Genomic DNA, 10,865 nt, shown 5'->3' on the forward strand with positions numbered 1-10,865 from the left:
ACACATGTCTGACGTGTGTGCTCAGCCTCTCATGGTTCTGCCTCCCCTTGGGGACACGTGTCTGACATGTGTGTGCTCAGCCTCTCAGGGTCTGCCTCCCCTTGGGGACACGTGTCTGATGTGCGTGTGCTCAGCCTCTCAGGTCTGCCTCCCCTTGGGGACACGTGTCTGACGTGTGTGTGCTCAGCCTCTCAGGGTCTGCCTCCCCTTGGGGACACGTGTCTGACGTGTGTGCCCAGCCCTGGGCCAGAGTGGCTCTGCCTGTGCTCCTTGGGGCAGGTGCTCTTCAGAGTGGGTTCCTTCTGCCGTCACAGTGACCCTCTCCCTCTCTCGCAGGACAACTGCCCACACCTGCCCAATTCTGGGCAGGAGGACTTTGACAAGGACGGAGTGGGCGATGCCTGTGACGACGACGATGACAATGACGGAGTGAGCGACGAGAAGGTGGGCGAGGCCAGTGTCCTGTGAGCTCGCGATGCCCGGGCCAGGGCCAAGGGGCAGCCGCGCTCTGTGCTGGGGGCCCTGGGACAGGGCCTGCACACGTCACCCAGAGAGGCGGGCTGATCGAGCGTGGGCCCCAGGGTGCTCTGCCACACGTGTGTTCAGTGTCTCGTCACTGGGAATTCACTGTCCCTCCTCTCCCACCTCCGTGGTGACCCCCTCGCCCTTGAACGCTGCGCAAGCCCAGATTCCACAAGAGCGCACGAGAGGCCCAGCGTGCACTTTGCGGGACTTGGATGGAGGCGCTCGGTCGCCCACTCACCCACGGCTCTGCCCTCCCCGCGGCCTGCCCGGTGCGCCTGTCTGCGGTGCTGCTGGAGCCTCGGGGCTGTGAGGACAGAGCGCTTGGTGCTTAGAGTGCCTGTGGCCAGGGCTGCAGGCCGCTGCCCTCCCGAGGTCTGCCTTGGTTATTCTGCATGCTCGGAGCATTCGTGGTGAGCGCCAGGCCTCGTTCTGAGCGGCCCGGCAAACCTGTAAGTCTTGATCTGAAATTCGTCCCCACGGTTTCTCTAGGACAACTGCCAGCTCTTGTTCAACCCCCGCCAGTTTGACTATGACAAGGACGAGGTCGGGGACCGCTGTGACAACTGCCCGTACGTGCACAACCCTGCGCAGATCGACACGGACAACAACGGCGAGGGCGACGCCTGCTCCGTGGACATCGACGGAGACGGTCGGTCGCTGTGCCGGTGCCAGGGGGGGGGGAGTGGGGGGGCGCAGCTGGAAGTGCCTGCAGGTGTGTGGGATGGGCTCAGCAGTGCCCGTCTGCGAATGGGAGAGTGAGCTGCCCCCCAGAATGTGCTGTCTGCCCCTGCGCTGTCCCGGGAGCCTTGGACTGCCCTGGGAGAGCTGTCCAGCTCCCTGCCGTCTTCCTCCGGCCCCAGCCTCGTGGTCTGAGTGCCTGTGTGCCCTCATGCTGCCTTCAGTGACGTGCACGCTCCGAGAACCCCGCCCTGCTACTCATCCCACCCTGTGTCTGAGAAGGGGCTGGCGAGGGTCTTTGTCGCTCCTCCTGCCTCTCTCACTCATCCTCACTGAGAGCCCCTCCCACAGGCTGTCGGGGGCCGGGCGAGCCCTCTCCGTGGGGCTGCTTTGTCTCAGTGCGCACTGTCTCACTGTAGCGGTCTCTGTCCGGCTGTGGACCAGGCACCTCTTAGGGCCTCCAGCATCCGGGAGGCAGCTCCGTCCTGACTGGGGCTGGCATTGCTGATGGCGGAGCCTGCTCTCAAGTCTGGGTGCCCTTAGGTGTTAAGGGTCCTTGCCCTCCCCACCCTGCCCCTCCTGTGCGGCCTGCCTGGGGTGGGACGAGCGTCCCAGCCTGGGGCCCGCCCCCCTGCCCTCAGCCCTCCGCTCTCGTGTTTGCCTCCTCCTTGTCCCTGACAGCGCGAGTGCACTGCTCACTGGGACTTTGTGTTGAGACCCCAGTGTTAGTGGGATTCCTGCTTTTCAAATTTCTTGAGTTACTGGATCTGAAACCCCATCTGTCTCCACCATTACTGTCTCCCTCCGACGTCCATGGTGTCTAACACAGCTCCCAGGAGCTCAGGGTACAGTGGATGTCCAGGCATCCATCCGAGCAGCGTGTAGAGTCGCACACCCTTGAGAGCAGCCCCTGTTCTCACTCTGCAGCGTAACCCAGAGAGCCCCCAGGCTTGTTTCCGCTTTAGCGTAAGGGAGTCAAACTTTCTAACAATTTGTTTTACAAGGCAGACCACCGCAGAGGGGGCAGGGTGGGAGAGAGATTTTTCATCCTCTGGTTCACACTCCAGATGGCCACAATGGCCAGGGCTGGTCCAGCCTGAAGCCAAGAGCCCAGAATTCCATCTGGGTCTCCCACATGGGTGGCGGGGGCCCAAGCACTGGGACCCCCTCTGATGCCTTCCCGTGTGCATTGCTGGGGAGTCAGACCGGAAGCAGAGCAGCAGGGACCTGAACCAGCTCTGCTGCACGGGCTGGCAGCGCTGCGTGCGGCAGCTTCGCCGACTGTGCCGCAGGCCCGCCCCGGGATTTGAGTTTTAATGGGGAACGCGTCGTGCTTGTCTGTGGTCTGATGACTTTTCCATCTGACTGGCTCCTTGGGTTTTGGTTACTGTGGGGGAGTTTGGCTGTGTCACTGGTCAGGACAGAAAAAGCAGTGAGCCTCTCTGCAACCAGCGTTCATCTGGCTTCTTTCTTTGCGCACCCTCAGACGTCTTCAACGAGCGTGACAACTGTCCCTATGTCTACAACACCGACCAGCGAGACACCGATGGCGACGGTGTGGGTGACCACTGTGACAACTGCCCTCTGATGCACAACCCCGACCAGGTACCCGCTGTGTCTCCAGGGGGAGGGGACGCCAGGCCCTGGGCAAGGCACAGCGATGGCTTCTGGAGTGTTCCACGTGCTCTTCCAGACCACGACGACCGGAGCGTGCAGGGACCTCACTGGCAGAGGCCACGGAACCCAGTCTGGGCACAGTTCTTGACTCCTGGTGCCGCAGGGCCAACTGCGGGGGCCGTCTTCCCGCTGCAGTGAGACTGTCTCTGTCGTTCTCGCCATCTGACACAGCCCCAGGGACTGGCTTCATCGCCAGTAAGGGAGCAGTCGCCTGTGTTGCAGCCCACGGCGTGGCACAGCCGTGGTGCGTGGCAGCCAACTGTCCCACGGCTTCTTCAGCACAGTCAGGCCGCCCACAGGCAGCCTGGGACGCAGGTTCTGCACGCAGGTTCCCAGTGCTGGCGTGGAGAGCGGAGTGGCCCGGCGAGCCCCTGCCCCCGTGCACCCGGCTCCTCAGTGTAGATGGGGGACGACCGCGACCAGGCGTCCCCTGAGCCTCTCGGGCTCCAGGGCGGTGCTCAGGCGCTGCTTCCCTCGGCTCTGTCCCCCAGACCGATGTGGACAACGACCTCGTGGGAGACCAGTGTGACAACAACGAGGACATAGACGATGACGGGCACCAGAACAACCAGGACAACTGCCCCTACGTCGCCAACGCCAACCAGGCCGACCACGACAACGACGGCAAGGGTGACGCCTGCGACCCCGATGACGACAACGACGGGATCCCCGACGACAGGGACAACTGTAGGCTGCTGTTCAACCCGGACCAAGAGGACTCGGACGGTAGGCGCTGCCGCGGTCTGCGTGGGTCCCACAAGGGCAGACCCCACGCCAGGAGCCCCCAGGCCCCCGTGGGGAGATGCAGTCGCTCCTGCAACCCCGCAGCTCGGGTGCGCTCTCTTCTGCCTGTCTGGCTTCTTGCTGCGTGCGTCTGAGTGACAGGTGTTCACGTGTGTCTGTGATGCTGGCGTGGGGGGGCTCCCTGCAGCCGTGTGGTCTTTAGAACTGCCCACAGCCTCCTAGCCAGAGGGCCAGCCTCAGCCCTGATGAAGCAGGGCTCAGCGCCTCCTGTGGGGCACAGTGCCCAGCAGCCACACATGTGGGGGGACAGTGGCCCAGCAGCCACCTCATGTGGGGGGTGATGGCCCAGCAGCCACACATGTGGGGGGACCATGGCCCAGCAGCCACACATGTGGAGCACAGTACCCAGCAGCCACTGCATGTGGGGCACCGTGGCTCAGTAGCCACCGTGGGACATGGTCCTTCAATGCAGTGATCCTGAGGTCTTTCCCACCAGAGCCCATGGACAGCTGTGCACCCCGTGGCTTGGGAGGAAGTGGCTGGGGGCAGGGCCTCTGCAGCTGGGGACGAGGGCCTCAGAGAGGGGACGAGGGGATCTGAGGGCCCCCAGCTCTGCCCTGAGCGGTGCGGGGAACCCAAAGTGCCATCCAGGCAGGAGGCAGGGGAGTCTGGTCTCTGCCGTTGCTGCCCCACGGGGTCCCCCGGGCAGGGCTGGGCTGGAGGAGGGGCTGCTGAGCCTGGGAGACGGGGAGGTCCCACAAGGGCCCGCTTCTTGCTCTGCCGTGGAACCCTGGGCACCACCGAAGACTGGGGCTGCGAAGGAGCCACGGGTCACTCGCTGGTCTGGACCAGAGGTCTCCAAAGGGACGTGGTCCGTGTGTCCCTGGGAAGAGACGCTGCATGGGAGGCCACATGGGCAGTGAAGACAAGGGCCAAGGAAGAATCTTGGGCCCCTCACAGCACCTGAGCTGGGCGTGCTCAGGCCCAGGGCGCAGGCGCGGCACTGGCCGCACGCCCACTCTGCTTCCTTGTCTCTGTGCTGTGCACAGGTGATGGGCGGGGCGACATATGCAAAGACGACTTTGACAACGACAGCGTCCCAGACATTGACGACGTGTGTCCCGAGAACAACGCCATCAGCGAGACGGACTTCAGGAACTTCCAGATGGTACCGCTGGACCCCAAGGGAACCACCCAGATTGATCCCAACTGGGTCATTCGTCACCAGGGCAAGGAGCTGGTTCAGACGGCAAACTCGGACCCCGGCATCGCTGTAGGTGAGCCTGGGATTCCTGGAAGACACCGTCCCAGCGCCACGGAGCGCCGGCGGCTGGCGTGCGGGGGTCGGGTCCTCCTGTGTGGCGCTGACTGGGCGGGAGGCTCTGGGAGGCACGCATTTGCCTGTCCGGTCTCTGGAATCCCCACTCGGGCTCTGTTCCATGGGCTCTGTCCAAAACGTTGCATCAGGACGTGAAGTCTACGTCGTAGCTGTGTGGTTTGAGCCTGGAGAGTCGCTTCCCTTCCATTAATCTCGGGGCAGAGGGCCTGGGTTGGGGGGAACGAGACCCCACCCAGCCTCCTCCATGGGCCTTTCTGTGATGGGGCCCCCAGGCCTCGAAGGAGCTGCGACTCAGGGCAGCCGCGTCTCCCTCTGCTCCCAGGGTTCGACGAGTTTGGGTCCGTGGACTTCAGCGGCACGTTTTACGTCAACACTGACCGGGACGACGACTACGCTGGCTTCGTCTTTGGCTACCAGTCGAGCAGCCGCTTCTACGTGGTGATGTGGAAGCAGGTCACCCAGACCTACTGGGAGGACCAGCCCAGCCGGGCCTACGGCTACTCCGGGGTGTCGCTCAAGGTGGTGAACTCCACCACAGGTGCGGGCGAGCACCTGAGGAATGCGCTGTGGCACACGGGGAACACCCAGGGGCAGGTGAGACCCGCTGCGGCCTGAGCGCTCCTGCGCGGCGTGAACGTCCATCTGGGGCTGCGGAGTGGGGGTGCGCAGGGTTTCGGTTTCCTGCCCGAGACCCCTCGAGCAAGCAGAAAGCCCGGAAGCGGAGGCCTGACGGTCGGGCTCAGGCACGGTCCGCACCAGGGCGTGGCTCACCTGTGGGTGTCGCACACAGGTGTGCAGGGTGTGTCCTCACAGTGGGCGAGGGCCCTAGGGGTCGTTGGTGGGGTCCCCGCGTGATGGGACGCAGCTGGGGAGGACCCTGAAGCCCACTGCTCACGGGCTGTGCGTCTCCCCAGGTGCGCACGCTGTGGCATGACCCCAAGAACATCGGCTGGAAGGACTACACGGCCTACAGGTGGCACCTGACCCACAGGCCCAAGACGGGCTACATCAGGTGAGCGAGCTCAGTGCCTCGGGCGTGAGTGGGTTTTCCAAGCAGCCAGACGGCGCGCTGCGGAGCCACCTGCTCTGCTGGGCTGCAGGCGCCCGCCCCTCCTGCTGCACGCGGCTCCACTGGGCTGCAGGCGCCCGCCCCTCCTGCTGCATCTGAGCCGCAGCCTTTCTCACTTTGAAAACGAGGGGGGAAACAAGAGGAGGAAGTGACGGTTTTGTTCCTAAACTGCCCTGGAGGGAGGGCCCGGTGTTCAGCCCAGAAGTGCAGACCCCAGGTCCACGCCAGCCTCCCGTGTCAGGGCTCCTGTGCTGCACTTCCTGCTCCGCTCCGGGTCTGCTTCCTGCTCACGTGCACCCTGGGAGGCCTGGGTGCAGTGCCAGCCCCAGCCCAGCTCTGGCCGCTACAGCACTGGGGGAATGAACCAACAGGCGGGACGTCTCAATGAAATAAATGCATTGGTTAAAGGGTGGGATAAGCAAGTGCACCCAAGGGCGGCGAGCGTCTCCCTGACGGTGGAGGACAGTGACGTCACCGCCTCTGTGCTAAGCAAGCGTGTTTCATTGGTGAATGCGGTGGCCTCTGTTTCCCACGTGTGGAGAGCTGACTGTGGCACATAGTAGGACCAAACGATGTGTGGACAGCTGACTGTGGCACACAGTAGGACCAAACGATGTGTGGACAGCTGACTGTGGCACACAGTAGGGCCAAACTGTCACAGCTAGTCCAGGAGTGTTAACCATATGGGCAGTCAGCATGGAGGCTTTGGGGTTTCTGTTTGTTTTTCTTTGCAAGGTAAGTAAGACCCAGGAGCCAGTTGATGACAGGAAGTCCCCGGTGACAGGAAGCAGATGTGTGCAGGTGAATGCCGGCTGGCCACAGCTGGGTGTGCCTGCTCGCTCAGGCTGTGCACCCCCCTTCAGCGAGCTCTGCAGGTCAGCGGCTCAGGGCCTGGGTGCCGGCTCAGCCCTGTGGGGAGCTGAGCAGGCCACCCTAGTGACAACAGCCTGAGGAGGCTGGCGCAGGCACTCAGAAGCGGAAGGGCCGTGGACTTCCCCAGAGGCCTCCAGGAAATTCTCTGTATTTGCCACATGGTGCTCAGCCTCTGCGGGCCAGCGCTGCCTCACAAACACCTGGCTGGGTGTTTGTGGTGCTGCCCTTAGCCGTGCAGTGGCAGGAGATGCGGGAAAGAAGGTGTGTGTCTGGTCAGTGCCAAGTCCCCAGAGGCCAGTGCTGATATGAACAAAGCGAATCCCGTCGGAGACTGTGCGGAAACCCGAGCACGGGGTCAGATCCCGCTCTGCCCGCAGCTGGTGTCGGAGCCACCCTGGGCCCTGCGGAGTGCGTTCCTTGGAGCTCACGTTCTCCTTCTCCCCCTGCACCTGTTCCCAGAGTCCTCGTGCACGAGGGAAAGCAGGTCATGGCTGACTCAGGCCCCATCTACGACCACACCTACTCTGGTGGGCGGCTCGGTCTGTTTGTCTTCTCTCAAGAAATGGTCTACTTCTCGGACCTCAAGTACGAGTGCAGAGGTGAGTGTGGGTGTGCTGTGGGCGGGGGCTGGTGGCATAGGCTGGGTCATGCAGCCCACCGCTCCTTTTACAGAGTAAAGACAGGGTAGGGCAGTACAGCAGTGCACAGGGGTATACGTGAGCGCCCCTGCGTGGGCCCAGCAGGTGCTCTGTTTGGAGAATCCAGACCGTGTTTTACTTTCATCCTTTTGGTCAAATTGAATTTGAATGCCTGTGGGACAGATACCCCTGGCTAGGCACAGCCCCCTCATCTCGCTGTCCTTTATGCTGCAGCCCCTGCATCTTCTGCATTTTGGGAACCCTGAAGTATTCAGGTGGCCGCCCTCATTACGGATGGAGGGAGGGAGGAGTGAGAGAGGAAGCGGGGTGAAGGGAGGAGGAGGGGAGGGCCTCCTTCGGCTGTCTCTCCAGGCGTGCATGGACGGGTCAGATCAGGAGCAGAGCTGCCTCGGCAGATCTAAGGCCGCAGCTCCCATACAGTCGAGGCCGCCAGGGCGCCAGGGTCGGGGCTGCCTCGCAAGTCTCACTTTGAAATTTACGTGTGAAATGAAGAAAGGAAGGGAAGAGAAAACATAAGTCCTCTACTTGCTTTGTGAAGTTCTCTCTTCTGTAGATCCGCTTGCCTTTTGTTTCATGTTCCATCCATATCATTCATTCCTTTCATCCATCAACCACTCATTGACCCATCCATTCATCCACTGGGCCACATGTCCATCCACCCACCGTCCATCATCCATCCATCATCCATCCATCATCCACCCATCCTCCATCCATCCTAGTTCACACCGTCCATCTGTTCCTCCGTGCCACCCTCCCATGTTTCTCATCCAGCCATCCTTTCCACCACCCATTTACATATTCACCCATCTGTTCCTCCATTCATCTGTCTTCCCATTCGTCCACTCACTTACCCGACTGTCATCCACCCACCCATCCGTCCACCCATCCACCCATTGCATCCTTACACGTGTCTCATCCATCCATCCCATCCACAAACTCATACACTCGTTTCCTTATCCATTCATCCATCCCTTCATCCACCTGTCCTCCCTCCCTCCCTCCCTCCTCCCTCCCTCCCCCCTCCCCTCCCCCGCAGTCTACATGAATTGCTTTAGTACAATAATGCTGTTTAAGCTACAGGTGAAACAGTAATACAAAGCTGAAGGTCCAGTGGTCCTAATTCTGTTTGCTGCTGTTTTTCAATAGACGTCTAAGCGGGACGTGCGTGGTGCTGGCGTGGTGCTGTGCCTGCCGTGTTGCCTGAGCTGCTCGGGCCCTCGTGGCGCTCACAGCTTCTGTCTCTCCAGCGGTACCTTCTGCCCTTGACCTGACTCCGAGTTCTTCGCCTGCATCATCAGCCTTGAACCCCAGTGCCTCCTGGGAAATACCGATGGAGCCCAAAGAGGAGGCCCAGCCGCACGGAAACCATCCGAAGTACACGAGACTTTACGTGGCGTATGACTGGCCTCACAGCACACTGCTTTTTCTCGTTTGTTTGGAAAGAATGACGTTTACATATACAATGTAATTACTTCTATTTATGTGTATATGGAGTTGAGGGAATTCTGTGCAGATGACATTATCATAAATTAAGCATGAAAAATATCGCTCAGCTCCTCTCAGTGCTCCTGGGTGAGGGTTGCTCCAGTGACACTCAGGTCCCGCTGGGTCAGTCACGCAGGGCGGAAGTGTCAGTCTCACAGCAGTGACGCGGGATACAGAGGCTGAGGCCCACGGTCCTCTGAGACCGTGGGCGCATCTCAGGCGGCAGCCGGGGTCGGCTGACCAGCTGGAACATGGAACGTGATGGGCACCCGTCTCCCCACTCCTGTCCAGCGGAGCCCTGACGCTCCGCAGAGCTGTCGTTTTGTCGTGGAAGGAATGTCCTCGCACAGGGGTCTGGCTTGCTCCTGCGAAGCCTCGAGTCCGTGCTGGGCTCACAGAGCCGAGGGCCCCGTTCGAGCCCCCGTGCTGCGCAGCACCGAGAGCGCACTGGGCCAGCTGCCTACTGGTTTTGGCTCCGACTCTGGGCTCTGCCACTGAGACGGGAGAAGCAGAAAGCAAATCAGCAAAGCCACCTGGGCCCCACCCCCGTGCTAGATCCCGGAATAATGGAAAAGTCGCTTTTACCTAACTTAATGATGCATTTCATTAAGGTTCCGGTTATAAATGTTCTCTCAATATTTATTAAATGAACATAGACACAGCTCCATTTACCCATAACTTATTTTCAATATGCCACGTAGCACACAGAGGCATGATACTGCAAGTGTTAGCTGCCTGTCGGAACGCAAGGCAAATACTGTTGCGTTGTCAGGATACAGCATGGTGTAGAACGCATAGGACAAATAGGAAGAATTGACAGTGGAACCTTAATATATATATTGTTGCTGTTGATGGTAATCCAAGACTGTTTTGCTGTTAGCTTTCTGCTGTACATAGGGTTTTTAGAGATGTGAGTGCTGAGGTCACCCGTGATGGGCCTGCAGGTGACACGCGTGAGCTCATCCCCGTGAGGAAGCAGGTCTCCTGTGACAGGCCCAGGGCTCTCTGTCACGGTCCCGCCTCCAGATCCAAGTGAAAGGACCGATCTTTTGCCTCAATTTACACATTTCGTTTTGATAAAATAATCTTTGTCGTTTACTTTGAGGTTGATTACTCTTTTTTGCTTTGTTTCGCTGCACTTTTTACTTTTTGGTAGAAAATGTATTCCCAAGACAACGAGGTTGGGAGACTTCATTAAATGTGAGAATTGTGAAGAGTGTGCGGGTTTCTCTTTCGGTGTTGTTTGCTCCAAAGTGCCCTGGCCTGGGATGATGATGTGAATATTTAGAATGTACCATATTGCTTGTAAATTATTTGTGTTTTTTAAAACAAACTTCTCATATAGGTTGATGAAACTTTGTTTTGCCAAAGACTGTAAATATTTATTTATTTGTTCACATGGTCAGAATTTCACCACTGAAACCCTGCATTTAGCTAGAGCCTCATTTTTATACTTTAAAGATTAATAACCGGAAATAAATTGTAAAAAGGTTTTCTATAAATGAATTGCTCTCCCTTTTTTTAAAAAAATAAAAAGTTAGCAGAGTTCCCACTGTGTGGCCTTGCGCTCCCGTGGCCTGGCCGCCTCCCGGGCCACTCCCAGGCAGGGAGGCAGGTGCTCCGGCGCCCCTCCCCGCCGCCACTCCTGTGCTGCAGGGAGCTTTGGCACAGCCCCAGGGAAGGATGCAAGGCCAGGGCGAGGCCTGCGGGGCCCTGGACTTGTCCTGGCAGAGGGGAGTGAGCGGAAGGAGCGCCCAGGCCCCACCCGCGGTGGAGGGAGGCGGCCCCAGGGTGGCTCGCGCAGCTCCCAGCTGCT

At 59.9% G+C, this 10,865-nt stretch overlaps 1 protein-coding gene across 2 annotated transcripts in view; it reads left to right on the forward strand.

Moving 5' to 3' along the window:
* THBS2 (thrombospondin 2) overlaps positions 1–10,551 on the forward strand; it is a 31,674-nt gene extending 21,123 nt beyond the window's left edge. For both annotated transcript variants that reach the window (XM_051839289.2, XM_051839288.2), the window contains exons 14-22: positions 337–444; positions 1,015–1,174; positions 2,690–2,808; positions 3,372–3,606; positions 4,674–4,901; positions 5,286–5,557; positions 5,878–5,975; positions 7,365–7,504; positions 8,711–10,551. In XM_051839289.2, coding sequence (XP_051695249.1) covers positions 337–444; positions 1,015–1,174; positions 2,690–2,808; positions 3,372–3,606; positions 4,674–4,901; positions 5,286–5,557; positions 5,878–5,975; positions 7,365–7,504; positions 8,711–8,718 — 1,368 coding nt within the window. In that variant the 3' untranslated portion in view covers positions 8,719–10,551. The remainder of the gene's footprint in view (positions 1–336; positions 445–1,014; positions 1,175–2,689; positions 2,809–3,371; positions 3,607–4,673; positions 4,902–5,285; positions 5,558–5,877; positions 5,976–7,364; positions 7,505–8,710) is intronic.
* The last annotated feature ends 314 nt before the right edge of the window (positions 10,552–10,865 follow it).

The sequence above is a fragment of the Oryctolagus cuniculus genome, chromosome 5, assembly GCF_051225735.1.
Source record: "Oryctolagus cuniculus isolate XC-2025 breed Fujian yellow rabbit chromosome 5, ASM5122573v1, whole genome shotgun sequence".
Classification (NCBI taxonomy): Eukaryota; Metazoa; Chordata; class Mammalia; order Lagomorpha; family Leporidae; genus Oryctolagus; species Oryctolagus cuniculus.